This window comes from Engystomops pustulosus, chromosome 10 (genome assembly GCF_040894005.1).
Source record: "Engystomops pustulosus chromosome 10, aEngPut4.maternal, whole genome shotgun sequence".
NCBI classification, from domain to species: Eukaryota; Metazoa; Chordata; class Amphibia; order Anura; family Leptodactylidae; genus Engystomops; species Engystomops pustulosus.
In genome coordinates, this window is record NC_092420.1 from 98,164,408 (window position 1) to 98,191,376 (window position 26,969).

Genomic DNA, 26,969 nt, shown 5'->3' on the forward strand with positions numbered 1-26,969 from the left:
CCCCCTATAATGGTCACGCACGATGCCCCCCATAACAGTCAGCCACCGGGCCCCCTCTCCTCCCCCCCATAACAGTCAGCCTTGGTGCCCCCCCCCATAATGGTCACACACGATGCCCCCCATAACAGTCAGCCACGGTGCCCCCCCATAACAGCACCACAATAAAGACAGTTACAGTGCCCTGCCCATTAAATATAGCTATAGTTCCCCCCATAGCAGGTACCCACAGTGCCCCCCATAACAAACAGTGACATTACACCTATAAGTCAGCCACAGTACCCCATGAGAGGCAGAGGGCTCCTGATATCAGACACTCACAGTGCCCCCTATAATGCATGGCCTAAATGTCTCACGAGAGACTCCCCTTAACGCTGCTCCCTATAGTCAGGGCGCCCGCATACTGCTTCCAGCTCATATAGTGAACCCAGAAATGTACAAAAACAGACAAGTTTTCTCAAACTTGCGCTGTCTCCATTACACTTCTCCTTTCTGTAGAATACATTTCTGTTTTTTTTGCTTACAGATACAAATACAAAACACAGGAAACTGGAGCGTGAAACTGGCGCAAAATACACACACACATGTCCCGACTGAAGATAAATGTCCCCAATTATGTCAAAAATTCTAATTGAACCAGGAAATGTATTGGGTGATTCATGGGGCTACAAAGGAAATATGAAATTATCCCGGTGAATATAACGATACGTCTTGTATCTGTATATATGTAATTCATGTTCCGTGTGTGTTACAATTGACTATAAATGGTAACGTGGACACATTCCTCTTGTACTTCTGCTCATCAGAAGGAGTCGCTGGATTCTCTCTCAGATACGCGGCCACTTCCACTTGTGATTTCTTGAGAAGGGTTTGGTCAGGATTCCTCAGAATTCTGTTACGAGTGCCTGACGGCGCCTGTGATTCTTTAATTTTTTCAGTAAAATCAGAGACGCTCTGACATTGCTGATGAGTAAAATCCTCAGATAGGAGAAGCTTTTCTGTAAAAAGCTGGAGGACCTCTCACCACTTCCACTGTTTGCAATTTTTACCAGATTTCACACCATTTAGTTGGAATTTTTTCTCTAGTCCCCACCATTCCAAAGCAGTTGGTTCCGTCTTATGTCAGGTGGGAAGTGGCAAGACTAGCACCACCCACCTGACTGTAAAATACTGAATTAGCATATTAGGTTACAAAACTAACAGCACAGATCACTGCAGAAAAGTGGAGTCTAGAGAAAACAACCCAGTGGGGAAACAGCTATTGGTATATGTGGCCACCCCGTGCATTAGACACTTCTCTGCATGTATATGTACCTGCGTCTTTGTCTCCTTTAATAACTTTAGCCTTTCCCTGTTCTCTCCATGCTACCCCTTGAAGATATACACAACTTTCTCTCTCTTTTACTGCTCTAGGCCATCCTTATGGCTGCTCTTTTTACTATCTGTCTTCTCTGACAGAGAAAGGAAGAGGGGAGGAGGAGGGAGCAGGATGAGCCATAACTCTCCTGCTACAGCTCCTCCTACTCATCAGAGCTCAGACATGCAAACAAAGAAGCACTGCAAGTCTGCGGACTTCACAAAAGTAAGTAACATAACTGCCGAATCACTTGATTCAGAGATTATCCACCAGGCAGTAAAGGCACTTGGGCAACTTATGAAAAAGAGTGGCCAACCCCTTTAACAGCCCAAGGCAAGACTCTAGGCATGAGAAACAAAGAGATGGTTCATTTTGCTTTTGTAAACCGGATTTACAAAATCTCTGATTTACATGACTTCTCCCATAACCACAGATGTGTCTGACTTGTAACTGCTCCTGTAGCATTTGCTTTGTTTTTCAAGGTCATGTGATAGAGATATGGTAAAGGACCATGGGGCCACGTGTAGCCTCTGGGACCCTAAGATAGTCAACAGCCTAAAATCATTCTGTAATAGCACAACTTTCCCCATCCTCTGTATTTTGCTAATAACACAATTCTGAGGATATTTTTCAGCGACCTTCCTCTGATCCGCAGCCGTTGCTCGTCTTCCTGTTAGGACTTCATACATCCAGAGACACGTCCATTTATCAACAAGTGTTACACCAAAAACAAGGCGGCCAGATAATGGCTTATCTTCTACATAACTCTATAAAGTACACACAGCTCTGCTCTATAACTACCACAAAATAGTCCTCTGCCCCCTCCCCCCGCTGCTTAGACACAATGGGGGTCATTTACTAAAGGCCCGATTCGCGTTTCCCGATGTGTTACCTGAATATTTCCGATTTGCGCCGATTTTCCCTGAATTGCCCCGGGATTTTGGAGCACGCGATCGGATTGTGGCGCATCGGCACTGGCATGCACGCGACGGAAATCGGGGGGCGTGGCCGAACGAAAACCCGACGGATTCGGAAAAACCGCCGCATTTAAAAAAAAAAATCTATCGCAGAGCTTGCACTTACCTTCACTCAGCCCGGCCCGGTGCACTCCAGCGCGTTCCGATGCTTTTCATTGCAGCAACGCCACCTGGTGGACGGCGGAGGAACTACCTTAATGAATCCTGGCCGGGCCCGAATCCAGCGCAGAGAACGCGCCGCTGGATCGCGAATGGACCGGGTAAGTAAATCTGCCCCATTGTATCAATGTATCACACATTTATATATATATATACTGTGTTACATCACATGTGATTTCTTAATAATCAATGTTATTATTCATAGATTGAGTAAATACTGCAATGACATAGAAAATAGTCACATTAAAGTCTGCCCTGTATAAAAGTAGACAGTAATTCCCAGTTTCATGCAGGAATATTGTGTGTTTGCATTCGTGATTCCCCTGTATGGTAGGAGGGACAGGGATTACAGACATGGATTACACTAACATTTTGCAGTGGCACGCAAGGTCCTCTTTGCAATATGACAGTGGAAACAAAGTGCGTATAATATGTCCCCCCCCCCAGTGCTCCTGTAATGTCAGACACTGAGCAGTGGAGACTGGATACAAGCAGCTTCCTTTCATTCTGCTTATATAAAACAGTAATAACCATTTCCTAGCAATGTCCCCCCCCCCCCCCTCACATTCATTGGTATAATCCATGTTACTCGGACACTAAGACGCCGTAACACCAAGACAAATTCTAACGCAGCAAAAAGCAAATCTACAAACTATTATTTACCCTTTAATAACAGGAATCTACTACTGATTGGGATTCTGATACTGGATTACATACTCATTAAATTGTGTTCAGAACCGATTTTGGACGATCTTCTGACTCAAAATCCCCTCCATGTAAACCCCAAATTTGGCCCCAACTGTTATCAATCATCAACAAAAATTGTGGCATCAAACTGATCGGTCTCCTGCAAAAAGATCAGGGCAAGCAGGTAGGGAAATCCCGGACATTAACTTGTGGACTGGGTCCAATAATAACGAGCAGAATTAAGAATGTAGCAATGGGAAAATATAGTAATGTAATCTCATAGCAATACACACAGTGATGTCACAGTACAGGGATACTACACACAGTGATGTCACAGTACAGGGATACTACACACAGTGATGTCACAGTACAGGGATAATACACACAGTGATGTCACAGGACAGGGATAATACACACAGTGATGTCACAGTACAGGGATAATACACACAGTGATGTCACAGTACAGGGATAATACACACGGTGATGTCACAGTACAGGGATAATACACACAGTGATGTCACAGTACAGGGATAATACACACAGTGATGTCACAGGACAGGGATAATAAACACAGTGATGTCACAGTACAGGGATAATACACACGGTGATTTCACAGTACAGGGATAATACACACAGTGATGTCACAGTACAGGGATAATACACACAGTGATGTCACAGTACAGGGATAATACACACAGTGATGTCACAGTACAGGGATTATACACACAGTGATGTCACAGGACAGGGATAATACACACAGTGATGTCACAGTACAGAGATAATACACACAGTGATGTCACAGTACAGGGATAATACACACAGTGATGTCACAGTACAGGGATAATACACACAGTGATGTCACAGTACAGGGATAATACACACAGTGATGTCACAGTACAGGGATTATACACACAGTGATGTCACAGGACAGGGATAATACACACAGTGATGTCACAGTACAGAGATAATACACACAGTGATGTCACAGTACAGGGATAATACACACAGTGATGTCACAGTACAGGGATAATACACACAGTGATGTCACAGTACAGGGAAAATACACACAGTGATGTCACGGTACAGGGATAATACACACAGTGATGTCACGGTACAGAGATAATACACACAGCGATGTCACAGTACAGGGATAATACACACAGTGATGTCACAGTACAGGGATAATACACACAGTGATGTCACAGTACAGGGATAATACATACAGTGATGTCACAGTACAGGAGAATACACACAGTGATGTCACAGTACAGAGATAATACACACAGTGATGTCACAGTACAGGGATAATACACACAGTGATGTCACAGTACAGGGATAAAACACACAGTGATGTCACAGTACAGGGATAATACACACAGTGATGTCACGGTACAGGGATAATACACACAGTGATGTCACGGTACAGGGATAACACACACAGTGATGTCACAGTACAGGGATAATACACACAGCGATGTCACAGTACAGAGATAATACACACAGCGATGTCACAGTACAGGGATAATACACACAGTGATGTCACAGTACAGGGATAATACACACAGTGATGTCACAGTACAGGGATAATACACACAGTGATGTCACAGTATAGGGATAATACACACAGTGATGTCACAGTACAGGGATAATACACACAGCGATGTCACAGTATAGAGATAATACACACAGTGATGTCACAGTACAGAGATAATACACACAGCGATGTCACAGTACAGGGAGAATACACACAGTGATGTCACAGTACAGGGATAATACACACAGTGATGTCACAGTACAGGGAGAATACACACAGTGATGTCACAGTACAGGGATAATACACACAGTGATGTCACAGTACAGGGATAATACACACAGTGATGTCACAGTACCGGGATAATACACACAGTGATGTCACAATACAGGGAGAATACACACAGTGATGTCACGGTACAGGGATAATACATACAGTGATGTCACGGTACAGGAGAATACACACAGTGATGTCACGGTACAGGGATAATACACACAGTGATGTCACAGTACAGGGATAATGCACACAGTGATGTCACAATACAGGGAGAATACACACAGTGATGTCACAATACAGGGAGAATACACACAGTGATGTCACGGTACAGAGATAATACACACAGCGATGTCACAGTACAGGGATAATACACACAGTGATGTCACAATACAGGGAGAATACACACAGTGATGTCACAATACAGGGAGAATACACACAGTGATGTCACGGTACAGAGATAATACACACAGCGATGTCACAGTACAGGGATAATACACACAGTGATGTCACAGTACAGAGATAATACACACAGCGATGTCACAGTACAGATATAATACACACAGTGATGTCACAGTACAGGGATAATACACACAGTGATGTCACAGTACAGGGATAATACACACAGCGATGTCACAGTACAGAGATAATACACACAGTGATGTCACAGTACAGGGATAATACACACAGTGATGTCACAGTACAGGGATAATACAAAGTGATGTAACAGTACAGGGATAATACAAAGTGATGTCATAGTACAGGGATAACACACACAGTGATGTCACAGTACAGGGATAATACACACAGTGATGTCACAGTACAGGGATAACACACACAGTGATGTCACAGTACAGAGATAATACACACAGTGATGTCACTGTACAGGGATAATACACACAGTGATGTCACAGTACAGAGATAATACACACAGTGATGTCACAGTACAGGGATAATACACAGTGATGTCACAGTACAGGGATAATACACACAGTGATGTCACAGTACAGGGATAATACACACAGTGATGTCACAGTACAGGGATAATACACACAGTGATGTCACAGTACAGGGATAATACACAGTGATGTCACAGTACAGGGATAATACACACAGTGATGTCACAGTACAGGGATAATACACACAGTGATGTCACAGTACAGGGATAATACACACAGTGATGTCACAGTACAGGGATAATACACACAGTGATGTCACAGTACAGGGATACTACACACAGTGATGTCACAGTACAGGGATAAAACACACAGTGATGTCACAGTACAGGGATACTACACACAGTGATGTCACAGTACAGGGATAATACACACAGTGATGTCACAGTACAGGGGATAATACACACAGTGATGTCACAGTACAGGGAGAATACACACAGTGATGTCACGGTACAGAGATAATACACACAGCGATGTCACGGTACAGGGATAATACACACAGTGATGTCACAGTACAGAGATAATACACACAGTGATGTCACAGTACAGATATAATACACACAGTGATGTCACAGTACAGGGATAATACACACAGTGATGTCACAGTACAGGGATAATACACACAGCGATGTCACAGTACAGAGATAATACACACAGTGATGTCACAGTACAGGGATAATACACACAGTGATGTCACAGTACAGGGATAATACAAAGTGATGTAACAGTACAGGGATAATACAAAGTGATGTCATAGTACAGGGATAACACACACAGTGATGTCACAGTACAGGGATAATACACACAGTGATGTCACAGTACAGGGATAACACACACAGTGATGTCACAGTACAGAGATAATACACACAGTGATGTCACAGTACAGGGATAATACACAGTGATGTCACAGTACAGGGATAATACACACAGTGATGTCACAGTACAGGGATAATACACACAGTGATGTCACAGTACAGGGATAATACACACAGTGATGTCACAGTACAGGGATAATACACACAGTGATGTCACAGTACAGGGATAATACACACAGTGATGTCACAGTACAGGGATAATACACACAGTGATGTCACAGTACAGGGATACTACACACAGTGATGTCACAGTACAGGGATAATACACACAGTGATGTCACAGTACAGGGGATAATACACACAGTGATGTCACAGTACAGGGGATAATACACACAGTGATGTCACAGTACAGGGATAATACATACAGTGATGTCACAGTACAGAGATAATACACAGTGATGTCACAGTACAGGGATAATACACACAGTGATGTCACAGTACAGGGATAATACACACAGTGATGTCACAGTACAGAGATAATACACACAGTGATGTCACAGTACAGAGATAATACACACTGTGATGTCACAGTACAGGGGTAATACACACAGTGATGTCACAGTACAGAGATAATACACACAGTGATGTCACAGTACAGGATAATACACACAGTGATGTCACAGTACGGGATAATACACACAGTGATGTCACAGTACAGGGATAATACACACAGTGATGTCACAGTACAGGGATAATACACACAGTGATGTCACAGTACAGGGATAATACACACAGTGATGTCACAGTACAGGGGTAATACACACAGCGATGTCACAGTACAGGGATAATACACACAGTGATGTCACAGTACGGGGAGAATACACACAGTGATGTCACAGTACAGGGATAATACACACAGTGATGTCACAGTACAGGGATAATACACACAGTGATGTCACAGTACAGGGGATAATACACACAGTGATGTCACAGTACAGGGATAATACACACAGTGATGTCACAGTACAGGGATAACACACACAGTGATGTCACAGTACAGGAATAACACACACAGTCCCTGCAGTTCTCACAGCCCTCTGTCCCCCTCCCGTCCTGCTGGTCCCTGCAGTTCTCACAGCCCTCTGTCCCCCTCCCGTCCTGCTGGTCCCTGCAGTTCTCACAGCCCTCTGTCCCCCTCCCGTCCTGCTGGTCCCTGCAGTTCTCACAGCCCTCTGTCCCCCTCCCGTCCTGCTGGTCCCTGCAGTTCTCACAGCTCTCTGTCCCCCTCCCGTCCTGCTGGTCCCTGCAGTTCTCACAGCTCTCTGTCCCCCTCCCGTCCTGCTGGTCCCTGCAGTTCTCACAGCCCTCTGTCCCCCTCCAGTCCTGCTTGTTCCTGCAGTTCTCACAGCCCTCTGTCCCCCTCCCGTCCTGCTGGTCCCTGCAGTTCTCACAGCCCTCTGTCCCCCTCCCGTCCTGCTGGTTCCTGCAGTTCTCACAGCCCTCTGCCCCCCTCCCGTCCTGCTTGTTCCTGCAGAGGCAGCTGTTATCTGCAGTTGTCTGCTCCTCATTATCCTAATATACGTTACATGACAAATATAAATCTAGTCGGGGCGTCTGCACTTTTACCTCCAGAGGATGCTGACCAGACATATGTTAATGGGAACCAGCTTAGAGTTCTGCTCTGGAACTTCAGATTTCCCTCTAATAAAATCGAAATGGAATTTTTACATAAACTATATTGCTGGATCATACACGTCACCCCTGCAGCTCCCACAGTAACCATGCGGGGGGGGGGTCACGCCAGCTGCGGTCTGCACTGCATACACGTGGCTACAAACGGCACGTACTAGTCCACAGGTTATCACTGGTTATACTGCAAAAAAGTATCAGAATTGATGTCTTCATATGTAGATTAGTCAGAAAGTGTTCAATCTCCCCACAGCACCTCCGCAGGAGAAACTGAGTATTACACTGTACATACTTTAAAAAAATGGAATGGAGGAAAATCCATTCCTATGACTGGTCGCATTTACATCTCGCGATTACATGTAATAGGCAGAGTCTTCTTGAAATTCTGTTTGCATAAAGTCACATTTCCCATAAGAATACGTGACTGTACACATTACACTGATGTAAGTGTTTCTCGCTGACATCACCGGCTAATGGGGCGAGCGGCATGGCATTAGAGCATCATGTCATCCGCTCATGCTCATCAGCGCTCCACCACTTTATCCCCATCCTGTTTCCCTATAAAACAATGGCCCCCATTTTCGTCTACAAGCCGCAGGAAGTTACATCAGTGCGGCAGGTGTAGTGCTTATTAATCCTACACTAACACGTTATCATCCCAGTCTGTCGTATGAATGATCTTTGTGTACGGCTTACTAAAGATGTTGGGACAAATTTTCCAAAAAGTTTTATTTCCAAGGAAACGTCCATTAACATTACTTTATCTTAAGTTCTGTGGGAGGTTCTTAGAATTTACGCTAAGAAACATGAATAACAAAAAGAGCTGCAACTTTCTAGGATAACTTAGTACTGTGACCTAACTTCTGCATAATTGGTTACCAAATTTTGCACATATAATGTTCAAAATATTGCCTAAAATGAATACGTATCCAGAATAATAATCCAGGGACATTACTCATAGATCCAGGAGCCGGGACTGTGGTATCTTCTTATATTTATTTATCCATGGCCTCTGTCCTTCTAAAATAAACTTTTAAATTATGATAATGAACAAGACAAGCTCTGGGTGGTGTTACCAGAGCCCCTCTGTGCTTTAGCTTCACTCCTTGCACTTCCCCCCAGATGTGTGGTATAACAGCAGGTAGAGGGAAGGGGAAGTGCTGAAGGAGCAGGGGGAGAAGCCTGATGCTAAAACATAGAGGGGCTCTTATAATGCCCTCTAAAGCCCTTCTGTTCCATTAGCATAATCTTAGTTGATGTTAGAAGGAAGGAGGACATGTATAACAAATATAAGAAGATCCCACAGTCCCGGTGCCTGGATCTATGAGCAATGTCCCTGATTTATTAGGATGGATTTTGATGGTAGATTTCCTTTTAAGGACTGTAACAGAAAATTCTGAACTCTTGACACATTGGGGGTCATTTACTAAGGGCCCGATTCGCGGTTTCCCGACGTGTTACCCGAATATTTCCGATTTGCGCCGATTTCCCCTGTATTGCCCCGGGATTTTGGCGCACGTGATCGGATTGTGTCTCATCGGCGCCGGCATGAACGCGACGGAAATCTGAGGGCGTGGCCGAGCGAAAACCCGACGGATTCGGAAAAACCGCTGCATTTAAAAAAAGAAATGTGTCGTTGGGACGCGCTTACCTTCACTTGGTCCGGCCCGGTGAACTCCAGTGCGTTCAGATGCTTTTCAGCGCAGCAGCGCCACCTGGTGGACGGCGGAGAAACTACCTTGATGAATCCCGGCCGGACCCGAATCCACCGCAGAGAACGCACCGCTGGATCGGGTAAGTAAATCTGCCCCATATTGTTTGTAGTTTGGTCTAAAAACCTGAAAAGTCAATTCAAAAATCTGCTCCACCGTGTTCTAATACCCCAGCAAAAGCAGTAAAGATCTGACCATTGAGACCCACTGACCACAAGAGACACATCTTCTTTTCTGCGGACACTTCTGGTCCAGCCACAAGTATCAAATCACCTGAAATGTATCTGCCCTCAATATCTGCCAGAAGAGTCGCGAGACCCTGAACACAACAGATGGTCACCTTCCAAAATCTGATGTTTGTGGTCTAATGTCTATGGGGTCTTTATTGTGCGGATCACATAATAGGACTACGAGCAATAGAAAAAAAAAACAGTTTCTGACTGTGAAGCTTTGTAACATGATGGTAAAGCATTCCCCTGGTTGCTCTGCTTTATTACATGGATGGAGTTTTGCAATAGGAATATAAAGGACAGGAAGGAAGGCGCCAGCAGCGGGGATGTGCAGCGGCTGCGGGCACATAGCTCCGGACCACCTGTAATCCGGGAGGAGCGTCTGCTATAACTCGCTCCTCACACCGCCATGGGAAGTGTTCATGTTCCTGCATTTCTTTTTCCACTGGTTGGTACAAGGTGGTGGGTGTATGAAAATGAGATTAGCGAGGCCGGGAGTGTGTGAGATTATCCAGAGACCCTGGCACGACGCGTCTGCGTGGCTGGAGGGCTGACAGAAATGTTATTAACTTTAGAAGAGTTTATAAACCGTTCCACAGGGCGTTCAGTATTTCCTGTATCCGTTTATGAGTGAGATTCCTGGACATCCCCTCGTTTCACCCATGAAAGGTTCTGCATATCTCCTGGGTGAGGTAGAGGCACCCACATTAGTGCTGTCCTTTCATGGCAGCAGACTGGCACCACGCCGCTGCCGCTACTCAGCCCCATGCCATTTATTCCAGGATCTGTTCTATCGACTGAGAATAAGTTCTGAATATATGAATTATGGAATTCAAAGTTATTATCACCAATAATTTCCAATTTGAGCTATTTTTCGGTACAATAATGTCTACAAGAAAACCTGGCCTGTGTGAATTCGCCTTTGAGGGGTGACCTTCGAAATTGCACAGTTGGTCTGAGACTTCCATGGCGAATATCCTGGGATTCCTGGGATGAATGTCATCCTAAGATAATACAAGAAGGAGCAATGTGTATATTCCATGCTGTAATAAAGTGAAACCTGATGTAAAGCGTGGGCAGTGCCCATAGACTGCACTATACAGCAGCACGTGAGTGTGCGGCACTCGTAGGGAGTGCTCGCCGGGGCTGGGCACGCACATGGAGGCTGTGAGGAGCAGGGAGGGGGTTCATGAGCTCAGCGCAGGGTTTGGTCGAGGCATGAATCCTGCGGCGTGCCCATACAGGCAGCTGGTGCCTCATCATGAACAATGAGCATAACCAGGATCCTGTTACTGTCAATGCTGCAGGAGGATACGGCACGTTTCATCGTCCTCAGACACCGTGTCCCTAAATGAATCCTTTTGTTATTGAGTGGAGGAAGCTGGAGAGGAGGAAGGACAATGAACGATTGTATGAACTTAGGGAAGTCTCTATGGGAAATATCAGAAAGCTGCAGAGTGTGAACAGATGTGCATGGAGCTCCTTTAGTCCGGCATCCAATCACCTGGAAACGAGTGCAAGTGACTCCTGCTGTAAGGAAGCGTCAGGCTTCATGCACACACATTTACTTTCAGGTCGTGTGCAATCAGCCGTTTCAACAACGGGGTGACGGTATAAATAGTGTCATTCAATGGTCTCCCTTCTGTGACCCGTGTCTGGCCCCAGTGGTCAGGTGACCACGACACTTCCGATCCAGCAAGAGAGATACTAGGCCACTGCAGCACTGGGCCCATTCAGTGCACCCCAATAAGGGTAAATGAGACCTGCACACCTGTCAATACCAGCTTGTTGACTGTTTCTACTGTGAGATTTGTTTCTCTGTACAAGAGAGAGTAAAAGGACCAGAGAAAGCAGCGTGGCGAGGCGATGCATATATTCCAGAGCGTCTGGATGTTACACGTGCGCTCCGCATCGCCGGTGTTAATGAAAAGTGAAGTATACGCGGCTCAAGAGATGACACGGGGAATTTTACAGCTGTGAAAACACGTCCCTCCCTGCGAAATCACCATATAGCCTGCATAATAGAGGTTTACATTCTGGATGATTATGTGATGAGTAATTATAACTTGTATATACATTGTATAGAGAGGCAGCAGATTAATAACTAGTCCCTCCGTCTCATCAAAAGTCCATTATTTCACCGACATTGTAAATCTTCTGGATCAAAGCTCTCCCACCATCCAGGCCTAATTGTGTGTCCCGGGTGCAGGGTCTGTCCCTTCTTTTTGATAATATAGTTAAGACACAGAGTATTTCTACAAATTAAAGGAGGCTTCTTAATACATAAGTCTGAAAGTAAGAATAAGTCAATGGGCAGGGTCACTGTAATGTTATATGGACATTGCCGTGTAACTATATGAGAAAGTTATATATTCTTCAGTGAATGTAAACTATAGATAGAGGCCAGAAAACTCTACCTAATATTTCTACCAGCTACGAGGTTACTCCATTAGAGATGAGTGAACCCAGACTTCTTGTTAAGGTTCGGGTTCGGTGTCCCCTTGGCCAATTACAGCCATTGCAGCCAATCCGGCAATATGCCCGGGTCATGCAGGGCGCACCCCAACCCCAAACTGGAAGTTTATTCCACCTCTCATGTTACCTGCCCCAGTATCACTGCAGCCAAATCCTCAGTTTTGGGCTAGAGAGACTTTATGGACAGTAACAGATAATTCATTGCCATCAAATGTCATCACAAATAATTATGTTTAATAAGTGAATGGATTAAGATATAGAATAATTACTGGCACATAGTGACGCGCAGAGAGGGAGCAACGCCCAGATCCGATCTGAGTTTCTGGGTAATAATTACAGGGACTCCAGTTCTCCCGTTTATTTAATCTCCACTTGAATACAGTCCATTATTCCCTGTTATCAGTCATATACAGCTACCAAGTGGCCACAAATATAAGATGGGACGGTGCAACCATATAATGAGTACAGATTTGTCAGAACTCTACCCCAGATATCAGGAGAAAGGAGGATCACTCATTATTACTGTAATTGTAATGTATTCCCTTCTCCCTACTGAGAATACATGCATGCTCAGCATGTGCAGCTACCAGCTATAATGTGTACAGACAGTATATAGAGTACAGCTATAATGTGTACAGACAGTATATAGAGTACAGCTATAATGTATACAGACAGTATATAGAGTACAGCTATAATGTGTACAGACAGTATATAGAGTACAGCTATAATGTGTACAGACAGTATATAGAGTACAGCTATAATGTGCACAGATAGTATATAGAGAACAGCTATAATGTGTACAGACAGTATATAGAGTACAGCTATAATGTATACAGATAGTATATAGAGTACAGCTATAATGTGTACAGATAGTATATAGAGTACAGCTATAATGTATACAGACAGTATATAGAGTACAGCTATAATGTGTACAGACAGTATATAGAGTACAGCTATAATGTGTACAGACAGTATATAGAGTACAGCTATAATGTGTACAGACAGTATATAGAGTACAGCTATAATGTGTACAGACAGTATATAGAGTACAGCTATAATGTGTACAGACAGTATATAGAGTACAGCTATAATGTGTACAGACAGTATATAGAGTACAGCTATAATGTGTACAGATAGTATATAGAGTACAGCTATAATGTGTACAGACAGTATATAGAGTACAGCTATAATGTGTACAGATAGTATATAGAGTACAGCTATAATGTGTACAGACAGTATATAGAGTACAGCTATAATGTGTACAGACAGTATATAGAGTACAGCTATAATGTATACAGATAGTATATAGAGTACAGCTATAATGTGTACAGACAGTATATAGAGTACAGCTATAATGTGTACAGATAGTATATAGAGTACAGCTATAATGTGTACAAACAGTATATAGAGTACAGCTATAATGTGTACAGATAGTATATAGAGTACAGCTATAATATGTACAGACAGTATATAGAGTACAGCTATAATGTGTACAGACAGTATATAGAGTACAGCTATAATGTGTACAAACAGTATATAGAGTACAGCTATAATATGTACAGACAGTATATAGAGTACAGCTATGTGTACAGACAGTATATAGAGTACAGCTATAATGTATACAGATAGTATATAGAGTAGAGCTATAATGTGTACAGACAGTATATAGAGTACAGCTATAATGTGTACAGACAGTATATAGAGTACAGCTATAATGTGTACAGACAGTATATAGAGTAGAGCTATAATGTGTACAGATAGTATATAGAGTACAGCTATAATGTGTACAGACAGTATATAGAGTACAGCTATAATGTGTACAGACAGTATATAGAGTACAGCTATAATGTGTACAGACAGTATATAGAGTAGAGCTATAATGTGTACAGATAGTATATAGAGTACAGCTATAATGTGTACAGACAGTATATAGAGTACAGCTATAATGTGTACAGACAGTATATAGAGTACAGCTATAATGTGTACAGACAGTATATAGAGTACAGCTATAATGTGTACAGACAGTATACAGAGTACAGCTATAATGTGTACAGATAGTATATAGAGTACAGCTATAATGTGTACAGACAGTATATAGAGTACAGCTATAATGTGTACAGACAGTATATAGAGTACAGCTATAATGTGTACAGATAGTATATAGAGTACAGCTATAATGTATACAGATAGTATACAGAGTACAGCTATAATGTGTACAGACAGTATATAGAGTACAGCTATAATGTGTACAGATAGTATATAGAGTACAGCTATAATGTGTACAGACAGTATATAGAGTACAGCTATAATGTGTACAGATAGTATATAGGGTACAGCTATAATGTGTACAGACAGTATATAGAGTACAGCTATAATGTGTACAGATAGTATATAGAGTACAGCTATAATGTGTACAGACAGTATATAGAGTACAGCTATAATGTGTACAGACAGTATATAGAGTACAGCTATAATGTGTACAGACAGTATATAGAGTACAGCTATAATGTGTACAGACAGTATATAGAGTACAGCTATAATGTGTACAGACAGTATATAGAGAACAGCTATAATGTGTACAGACAGTATATAAAGTACAGCTATAATGTGTACAGACAGTATACAGAGTACAGCTATAATGTGTACAGATAGTATATAGAGTACAGCTATAATGTGTACAGATAGTATATAGAGTACAGCTATAATGTGTACAGATAGTATATAGAGTACAGCTATACGAGGTTTAAGCAATGATCAGAATAGAGGTCTGATGAGTGAATGGAGAAGTGTTGTGCCTGCTGTACCCTTGTGATTTATAGTCGTGAGGATCATGGACTTAGGTTTAGGAAGGGAGGCTGCCGGGGCACACTAGACCGTCCTCTGACAGCCCTCCAAAACCTAAGCGATTATTGCTGCCACCACTCATCAAATATAAGGCCGACGAGACACCGAGCATAGACTGGGCCCAAATGCAATACTATACTCAATAATTAAGCAATCAATTTAGGTAACGTCCCTACTGAGGTTATGGAATCGTTAGAGCACATGAAGGCTCTTATTAAATTAAAGTTTTTATATGAAACAGGACAGTCCTAAGAAACAAAGGGGTTACCATACAAAATGGTAACAAAAATAGACATATTATACATACAATGATAAAATAAAAAGAAACTAAATATAAAATAAAACAGAACTTGCTACATGACGTCTTGTTACAAGTCTGGTGCCTGGGGAAGAAGAAATAAGCGACCAATCTATCCGCTAGGGATCCCCAGAGAATGACAACTTACAATGGAGACATTTATACCTGAGTATGATTCCCACATCCCCATTAACCCCTCTTTCTGTGATGACTTGAGGCAGGTTAGGTGCGTGTTAATGGCCCTTTATGACCAAGTGTTTTATGACATCTTTATGCCTCACAATCTCTATACGATGATATCTTGCACCCTCCTTCCCCAACCTACAAAAGCCTGTGGTCAAAATATGAATTATACCACATATTTCTATCTATATGAGGGTCTCTATATGTGACATCGGCTATACAGGACATCCCCCTCCCGCACCATTAGGGTTTATAGTAATGTCTGGTTTCTGTTGGTTTATGGCACAAGCATTCTGGCCGGATTTAGGGACGAGTAGAGGAATTTCAGGAGTGGCATCTACTTTTACTTCTCATTTTGATGTCTTTATCATGACAATAGTGGAAACCCCCATTTTAAATGAAGTTTTCTTAACAAGGATCATAACGTCCAACCCCTATCCTTATCACAAGACTCTCTCACATGTTTCCAGTTCTGGGAATATTTTATTAAACACATATGTGTGTCTGATATTGTCTGATTGTTGCATTATACTGCATTAAATGGCATTTTCACTGTCTATTCGGGTCCCTTTATGTTCAGATTGTGCATTAGGGATGTGATAATACAGACATTGGTGGACGTTCTGTACCACGTTACTCTCTGGTTTAACAACTAATCCTCCCATGGTTGGGTAAGCAGAATGTGCAGCTTCCCCTGGGCCTATAAGACTCTTGAGGAAGTGCCGACCCTCGGGGGACACAGGAAGTTGCTCTTGTGTTCTGAAAACAAGGCCCTTTGTAGGGACAGGTGGTTGTTCTTCTGTGACACATGAGAGGCAGAAGCGCAGTGATTCACTCACTTATTGATAAGAGGGGATACAAGCCGTGAGTAAGATTTATACTGCACTGAATGAGAGGAAGATGTAAACAGGAAAGGAACAGCCTGGATGTACAGGTCGCCTGGATAAACATTTTGTCACTGAGGGTCCAGGAAGAAGCCTTATAAGGTCCGGCAGAACCTTCCTCTCAGTGGTCCTGCTCTAAGATGCTTCCATTGTATTGACAAGCAGCGGCTCACAGTACAATGTCCTGGAAGATGTCCAGATGGGGGAAAAAATATTGTAAGACAATAAAGGGCGACTCCAAATTTGGAAATAGTTTACCCCAATTTACTCCATAATATAAATAAAGTTAAAACATGTGATGTAGATTTTTAGTTGACACCTTTGGCACCATTTACATGACTTCTCCTGACACACATACAATGTGACCATGGTGTTACATATTTCTGGGAGCACCGGGTGACCACCCATACTGATGGCTTCTGCATGGCACGTCTGCCCCGGTTATGTAGAGCTGCTGTAGGTGGATGACAGACGCATTGCTGTTTATATAGACAGATTAATATGTAAAGCTGGGTGACAGTCCTCGTGTTAGGTGTCACTCTATATTGAATGTCACTTTCCTAGAAACAGATACAACTAATAGATGAAATCAGATGTAATAGATTCCTACAAATTATAGACTGAGAGATCAATACAATTCTATAATACAAGGTCCATTAACGTGAAGAAAATGCTACACCTACCTGTCCCTTCTCTGCTCTGTTGGGTCAGTCCTAAATCTGTCACTGAATTCTGTATGATAACTTTGTGTCTTGTGTTGTGGGATGGAGTGGATGGTTTTCTGGATCTCTGCTTGCTGTCCTGCTATAGAAAGCTTCTACGTTTAGGGCTGGCTGCACACGTGGCGTTTTGAACCCGTTTTTGGGCCGTTTTTAAGCAGTTCGTTAAAAAAAACACATGCATTCTTTGAAAATGCATCTGTTTTTGACCAGTTTTACCAATTATCTTAATTAAAACGGGTCAAAAACGGATGCGTTTTTTTAACGGACTACTTAAAAACGGTACAAAAACGGGTTCAAAACGCCGGCCTAATTCTAGTGGACACAAATCTGACCCTGGTCACACAGGTGAGCGGCTCATTAGTATCACATAGAGTAATCAGAGCTGTGGGTTATAACGAGCCGTGCGCCTGCGTGACTATGGACAGATATCTGTTCACTGGAAATAAACAATGAAGCTTTCTACAGCAGGACAGCAAGCAGTGATCTAGAAAACCATGCAGAATTGATACAGAAAGTTTATTGGAAAATTTTATAACTTTTCATTATTAAAACAATGACAATTATTTGCTGAAATGGGAATAACCTTTTAAATCCCCTATAAGAGGATGTCCCCTGCCTGTATAGAGGTCACTGGTCTATGCAAGGCAATGCAGGGACCGTCACTGGTGGGATTATACCCGGCAGCCGTGCTCTGTGCACCTCTCACACACTTGCCATAAAGCAGCTCGCTGTAAAGTTCTTGTTTGTCAGTGGTTCCTGGGTTGGGCACGGCTGTGGGCACAGCTACTGCAAATTTCCTCTTTTCTAAGAAAATGTTGTGAACCACACAGTGTAGACACATACTTGCATCACTTTAATGTCAGAGCGTCACTTTTTGGAAGAATTATCGTTTGAGTCAGCGGCCAGGAATAATTCAGGTATTTTCTACGCACTGAGAAATGACGGAGTGGCCGGAGGTCTGTAACATAGATATTGGACAGGGGAGGCCATGGCCAGACGGAGGCTTCCCACAATCCCACATCTGTGTTCACACCTAAAGTATTGATGTCACGGAGGAGCCCACCGCCCTGCTCAGGATTATGTCTCTTGGCATCTTTACCAGTCCTGTGGCAGAGGTCAAGGGCAGTCTAGACTGACCAGAAGATACAGGAGCCTGGGATTAAGAAAATCCCTTCACAAATAATCTGTAAGGAATTTACAAGTTAATAGAGAATGGCCACAAAGAGCTTCCTTCTCTGTGGAGGACCCAGCATGTAGGTACATTACAGTTAGAACTGTGTAATGCCTTATTTCTCCAGTGGGGGCACTGCAGGAGGATTGAACACTTGCTGCCAGATCACCTCTGATCTCTGTAGATCTGAGTGATCTTGTGATCAGCGTATCGATAGGCCACCCTTCTAACAAAATGGCATCATCCCAAATGGAGAGAAAGATTTTAGACATCTGTATTCAAACAAAATGTTCATTTCCAGCTGTGTCCCATCATGTAACTTAATAAACAAGTCTCAAGAAAAGGAAGCAAAACTCGTCTTTAAGAAGTGGCCTCCTTTTATTCAGTGGCTGCAGACCACAGAGGAAACTGAAGCTTCTTATAATTAAAGACTCTTTTAAGATCCTCCTGACCACATTGTATGAAGCCTGCGCCTCTGGCTATATGGGGAGTGGGTTATATTAGGACACCAGCTCCGGGATACGAGGAAGAGTTCTCAGGGGATAAGGAAGTCACCGGGGGGAAAACTACTTTGTGTTGTTACAATAACACATGTTATTATGTATATTATGTTATTATGTATACGGTCAGAACCTTTGGGATCTGGATGGATTTGTATCCACTGGTGGAAAACAATGATACATTCTATTCAAGCAAGAAGAGATCCTGAAAACTGTAAGGGATTAATGCTTAACGGGAATGATAGAAGGACATAACTTTTACATATACAATGTAACAGTTTTGAACTTTTATAAACTTTTGATCCGTGGGATCCAACGCTGAGACCTCTACTCATGGCGGATGTAAAGCAGGGGACCCCTCGGCTAGCGCACTATGTATTGGTGATCAGGGGTGACATAGAGGATTCTCGGGTGAGTTGCTATAGCAGAAACATGTACAAGGGGTGTATTTAGCTGTAGCTTTAACTTACCTTTAACTAATTATTTGAACAATTGTTGTGGTGTAGGAATTAAGCCAAGCAATCCATGGACACTATGAGGGTGTGATCTAGGTGTGTGCATCCTAATGAACAGGACATCCTCACTACAGGTGACAATTATATACAGGCAGGTGTCCCTGAACACTATGCAACCCAATAACTGTAAATAAAGGACATCATTTAGGGTGTGTGTGCCCCATATAACTCCTATATATCCATCTATATATCTATATATATATATCCTCTTGTAGAGTGATGGAGTATTGCTAGGCTATACCAGGGGTAATACCTCTGAGACCTCCACAATCCTGAGCATAGTGCGGCTGTATATAGGACATTATCCCAGATGATTTGGGAGAAGTAGTATCCAATGGAAGTCGTCCACCTATACTTACCGTACATAGAGGTGCGTTCCCTGCACAGTGGGTGGTTGGGGTTGATGCTTCACGAGATAAACGTAAAAGGGGTTCAGCACTAAATCAGGGATATGTTCTCTTCCCGTTTAGATTTACAGGTCATCATAGAAGTTACATTTGAAGGGAAAATAAAGCTACAGTGTATTCTAGTGATTTACTATTATTACACAGAATGGGAATAAGACTTTGATGTAACTTCTGTTCCATTACTGAAAGAAAAAATCTACTAATAAACAAACCAATGATGGGAATCAATTATTCAAATGACGAGCCCCAGAGAAGAAAGCGGCCCCCAGTGAGTAACCGGAGCTCTGACTAACAACCACGAAACATTGAATTCATCTCCAGAATTGAAAGTACATTGTCTGCTGCGGTGACTCAAGTCAGGTTAGTACAGTGTTAGTCAATAGAGAGAATACATTGTCTGCTGCTTCCGGGGTCACAATGGCCGCCCGCCAACTCAAAATCTACCGAAATCTTCTTCTACTAGAACATTATTAGTACAGGTTTCAGAATCGGGAGCTGGATTATCAGAAATTAGTATTTAGATATTTCTATTGATACAGTGACAGTCCCTTATCAAGGAATCAACACAACAATGTGGGACTTCATAGGGACAAAAGAAGAAAACCAAACAGAAAAAAAAGTTGTGGGATGATATTTTGTGTAAACTTTTTGATACTTTTGTTTCTTTACTCTTGGTCATAAAAGTATTTGTTGATCCAGAATATATTTAGCTTTTATTAGAACCCACTGACATCATCTATCTGTCTCATATCTATGTAACATCTATCTGTCTCATATCTATGTATCTACCAATCCCATATCTGATCTTTCTAGTAGTAGTCTTTTTAAATATCTAAGTCTTTTATTGTATTTTTGTATATGTCGCAAAGAAGCAGTGGGAAAAAATATTCCCAAAAAGTCATACAAGTACCCAAAGTATCAAGTTCTTTATAACAAAATGGAAAACTGTGTGTGTGACCTGTTTAGTAAACTTAAAGTAATGGTCATAAAAGTAATAAACCTTCGGGCACTGGTCATGCTATTTGTGATCTAAACACAAGGCAGTCTTCTCCCTGCAGGTCGTGTGTGAACTGTCCATAGCCAGATGTTGTCCGCACACAAAGCTTGGCGCTGGCTGCAGTCAGGTGCTTTATTTTCTACACGTCTTGTCTTAAACACACACCCCGGAGAGTCAGATCTGTGTTGGCTAGTAACTATTTCAGCTATGCCATTGACGTCAATAGTCATTTAAGAAAAGTCCGTGGGCCGCCCCTTCTCTCGCTCCTGCCAAAGTCCTGCCGGCAGGAGCATTTTCAAGAATTAAAAGCAGATTCTGTCTAAGAATGAGGAAACAAAATCTAGATTAAAAAATGTATAACATAAATCTAAAGGAAGCGCTGACCGAGGAGGGCGGAAAAGGGAAAACCCTGCAATCACTGAGACTGTTCAGGAGCAAAGTAATAAAGTATCTGATGGGAAAGACTGTGGGATAAAAGGAGGGACACTGATAGATAGAAAGGTAGAAACATAGATAGATATGCATAAAATAAGAGCCACACTGCTAGGACAAGAATCAGATCCAAGCTCCAAAATCAGAATCAAATCCTTCATAATAAAAAATCACAGGCACCAAAAAGTGTGGTAATTTTACTTGTCGGTTTACTGGGTTTTGGTTGAGGTGTTGTCTGCTTTTGAATAAATAGTTATAACAGAGCTAGATAGATAGATATGAGATAGATAGATATGAGATAGATAGATAGATAGATAGATAGATAGATAGATAGGAGATTGATAGATAGATAGATAGATAGATAGATAGATAGATAGATAGATAGATAGATAGGAGATAGATAGATAGGAGATAGATAGATAGATAGATAGATAGGAGATAGATAGGAGATAGATAGATAGATAGATAGATAGATAGATAGATAGATAGATAGATAGGAGATAGATAGATAGATAGATAGATATATAGGAGATAGATAGATAGATAGGAGATAGATAGATAGATAGATAGATAGATAGATAGATAGATAGGAGATAGATAGATAGATAGGAGATAGATAGATATATAGGAGATAGATAGATAGGAGATAGATAGGAGATAGATAGATAGATAGATAGATAGGAGATAGATAGATAGATAGATAGATAGATAGATAGATAGATAGGAGATAGATAGATAGATAGATAGATAGATAGGAGATAGATAGATAGATAGATAGATAGATAGATAGGAGATAGATATATAGGAGATAGATAGATAGGAGATAGATAGGAGATAGATAGATAGATAGATAGATAGATAGGAGATAGATAGATAGATAGATAGATAGATAGATAGATAGATAGATAGGAGATAGATAGATAGATAGATAGATAGATAGATAGATAGATAGGAGATAGATAGATAGATAGATAGATAGATAGATAGATAGGAGATAGATAGGAGATAGATATATAGGAGATAGATAGATAGGAGATAGATAGGAGATAGATAGATAGATAGATAGATAGGAGATAGATAGATAGATAGATAGATAGATAGATAGATAGATAGATAGATAGGAGATAGATAGGAGATAGATAGATAGATAGATAGATAGATAGATAGATAGATAGGAGATAGATAGATAGATAGATAGATAGGAGATAGATAGATAGATAGATAGATAGGAGATAGATAGATAGGAGATAGATAGATAGGAGATAGATAGATAGATAGATAGATAGATAGATAGATAGATATAGATGCTGATGATGTTCTTATTACTTTGCTTCCTCCGGTAATTATATGATATTTTCGGATGACTTTTCATGCAGTTTTCCAGTATGATGATGGACACTGGTGACTGCGCAGGTGGAGGTTCCTGTATCTCCTCTGGATCTACCACCTTGTGCCTCCACCAGTCCATTACTTATATGGATATAAAGATTTTTCCATATACAAATATTTCCTGTGCCTTGTTTGGGGAGGTCAGATGTGTCTGTATGCAGAGAAGTATTGGCTGATGTGTCGGTGTCATACTGCAGGCGAGTTATGACAGATCATGAGAAATCTGGCCTGGGGCCCTGCTGGGGAGGTCACTGTAGACTGTGTGAACGCTGCTCAGCACATCCTAATTATTACAAGCATTTCCTATATTATTTACATCTTATATATCATATTATACCCTATCGCCATGCCAGAGGGGCAGTGCAGTCATTTCGGGGGAGAGGATGATGAATGTATACAAGGTGGACGGGGTAAAGTTTCATGACTTCCCTTTTCTCCCATGAGAACTAAAAGAAAATATTTATATGTGAGAGATGGGTGCACTATGGGCGTGGCCAAGAAGTCCAGTGCACTCTAATGCCCACTTTCAGAATGGGGAAGGTAACACATTGGGAGATGGTGAGATGATGCTTTACTACTGTACCCCTGGTTATAGTAACGCTTTTGTGTTAGTATTATATATACTGATAAAATACCTGGCAACAAGGGGAGCTGTACTTTTTTATGTGAATATTCATTAGGGTTTGGATTGTCAACATACCTGATGCATCCATTGATTTTAACCCCACAAGATCCAGTAATTGTGAAGAAGTTTGTGGTCAGTTTATATGAGAACCAACAAGGGAGGGGAATAAAGCAATGGAGGTGTCCGGAGCAGTACAGAGGGCGCCTGGTAAGCCTGATGTAGAGTCAAATCAAGTTTTCAGGGCAAAGGGCCACATTACCACACGTGGTTTTGCCTATGGCACCATTATCCCTACATCCCTATTTGTCTCTTGTTGGCACCGGATATGGGATAAGAATGTTGTATATGTTTATCTTGGCACTAGGTATATTGGCGCTGGACTTGCCGGCTGGTGATGTATTATGTGTCATAGTTTGTTCTATTGTGTCTACATCCTGTAGAACTTTACGTGTATGTATCTAGCTCATTGACCCATTTCATGTATGTAGAGCCAAAACCACTATGGTGATCTAAGGTGACTTCAGCACAATCTATGGCCAGGTACATCAACTATAATACCGGATCAGAACAATACAATGTAACTCCAGGTCAATCACTTCTGTGAAATCCTGTCCAGTTCCTAATGAACACTGATTGTCAATCAACTTCAGCTGCTTTTGTGAAAATGGAACAGACAACAGGTAGGAATTATGGCAAATAGCAAGAAAACGGAGCGGTTTTGTAGGTGATGACCAAAGTCCATTTCTCTGTTTTCATCCTTTTGGCTGTTGTTTTGCCCACTGCTGCATGTTGTCAGTGCTGTCACTCCTAGAGGAAGCAGGAGGCGATGTCTACAACCCACAGGAATAGCTCGGGTAGTGCAGCTCATCCAGGATGGCACAGAAATGCGACTTGTGGCAAGAAGGTTTGCGTTGTCTGTAAGCAGTGTCCAGAGCATGGAGAGTATACCAGGAGACAGACAAGTAAACCTGGAGATGTTTGGGGCTTAGCAGAACCGCTACATCCCTCTTTGTGCAAGCAGGAACAGCAGACGCTGTGCAGAGTCCTGCTGGGCCCGCGTTGGGCCGCACGGTTATTGGCATTTGCTAAACAAAACCAAGATTGGCCAATTGGACAGTGACGCTCTAACAGATAAGAGCAGGTTCACACTGAGCACATGTGACAGCTGTGACAGGGAGAATGATCTGCTGCATGCAGGTCCGTCCAGCATGACCGATTTGGCAGTGGGTCAGTAATAATGTGGGTAGACTTTTCTTTGGAAGGTCACACAGCCCTCCATGTGCTCGCCGGAGGTACCCGGATTAATCCTCAGACCCAATGTGAGACCATATGTAGTGGGCCCTGGGTACCCGCTGCATGGCTGTGCCAGGCCACATGTGGCTATAGTGTGACAGCAGCTCCTGCATGATGAAGGCATTGGTGCTATGGACTGCCCTGCATGTTCTCCAGACCTGGGTCTCATAAGGAGCATGTTCAGGTGTTATAGGAAGGTCATACAGGCATGTGGAGGCCATACACATTACTGAGTCTCATAAGGAGCATGTTCATGTGTTATAGGAAGGTCACACAGGCATGTGGAGGCCATACACATTACTGAGTCTCATAAGGAGCATGTTCAGGTGTTATAGGAAGGTCACACAGGCATGTGGAGGCCATACACATTACTGAGTCTCATAAGGAGCATGTTCAGGTGTTATATGAAGGTCACACAGGCATGTAGAGGCCATACACATTACTGAGTCTCATAAGGAGCATGTTCATGTGTTATAGGAAGGTCACACAGGCATGTGGAGGCCGCATACACTACTGAGTATAAAGAGGAGCATAGCCAGGCCTGATACAGAGGTCATACAGGCATGTGAAGGCCACACACCCTAGTGGGTCTCATAAGGAGCATGTCCAGGTGTTATACTGAAATCATACAGGCATGTGGAGGCCATACACATTACTGAGTCTCATAAGGAGCATGTCCAGGTGTTATACTGAAATCATACAGGCATGTGGAGGCCATACACATTACTGAGTCTCATAAGGAGCATGTCCAGGTGTTATACTGAAATCATACAGGCATGTGGAGGCCATACACATTACTGAGTCTCATAAGGAGCATGTTCAGGTGTTATAGGAAGGTCACACAGGCATGTGGAGGCCATACACATTACTGAGTCTCATAAGGAGCATGTTCAGGTGTTATAGGAAGGTCACACAGGCATGTGGAGGCCATACACATTACTGAGTCTCATAAGGAGCATGTTCATGTGTTATAGGAAGGTCACACAGGCATGTGGAGGCCATACACATTACTGAGTCTCATAAGGAGCATGTCCAGGTGTTATAGGAAGGTCACACAGGCATGTGGAGGCCATACACATTACTGAGTCTCATAAGGAGCATGTTCAGGTGTTATAGGAAGGTCACACAGGCATGTGGAGGCCACACACCCTAGTGGGTCTCATAAGGAGCATGTCCAGGTGTTATACTGAAATCATACAGGCATGTGGAGGCCATACACATTACTGAGTCTCATAAGGACCATGTTCAGGTGTTATACTGAAATCATACAGGCATGTGGAGGCCATACACATTACTGAGTCTCATAAGGAGCATGTTCAGGTGTTATAGGAAGGTCACACAGGCATGTGGAGGCCATACACATTACTGAGTCTCATAAGGAGCATGTTCAGGTGTTATATGAAGGTCACACAGGCATGTGGAGGCCATACACATTACTGAGTCTCATAAGGAGCATGTTCAGGTGTTATAGGAAGGTCACACAGGCATGTGGAGGCCGCATACACTAGTCTTATAACAAGCATGCCCAGGTGTTAAAGGGTTATTGAATATTTCAATAACTGACATGTATTATGTGAGATTTTAGTGTTCCCTTTATATTTTTGAACAGTGTATAAAAACGACCCAATTACTCGGAGTGTTCTTTCTTATATTAGATGATCAGCCTTACATGGTTATTTCCACTGCTGGACATAAGACCAGACATAGGGATATGGTCACTAATGCAGTCCCACTCCTATGTAGTCCCGTCAGGGCTGTATACAGTGCCTCACTGTTTTACTGCTATAGGAGAATGATATGCAGATCCTTATAGGAATATAATCACTATATACAGATGATGTTTCTATAATA

At 42.4% G+C, this 26,969-nt stretch overlaps 2 protein-coding genes across 11 annotated transcripts in view; one reads left to right on the plus strand and one right to left on the minus strand.

Moving 5' to 3' along the window:
• Nucleotides 1-26,969, minus strand: part of LOC140104207 (uncharacterized) — a 540,921-nt gene that overhangs the window by 394,534 nt on the left and 119,418 nt on the right. The window lies entirely within an intron of this gene.
• The window catches only part of PDE4B (phosphodiesterase 4B), a 302,693-nt gene that overhangs the window by 245,982 nt on the left and 29,742 nt on the right, over nt 1-26,969 (plus strand). The window contains exon 1 of one of the 6 annotated variants that reach the window (XM_072127639.1): nt 24,378-24,505. The exons of the other annotated variants lie outside the window; for them this stretch is intronic. Within the exon in view, the coding sequence (XP_071983740.1) occupies nt 24,448-24,505 (58 nt within the window). The 5' untranslated portion in view covers nt 24,378-24,447. Of the gene's footprint in view, nt 1-24,377; nt 24,506-26,969 lie in introns of those variants that run through there. 6 annotated transcript variants of the gene reach the window in all.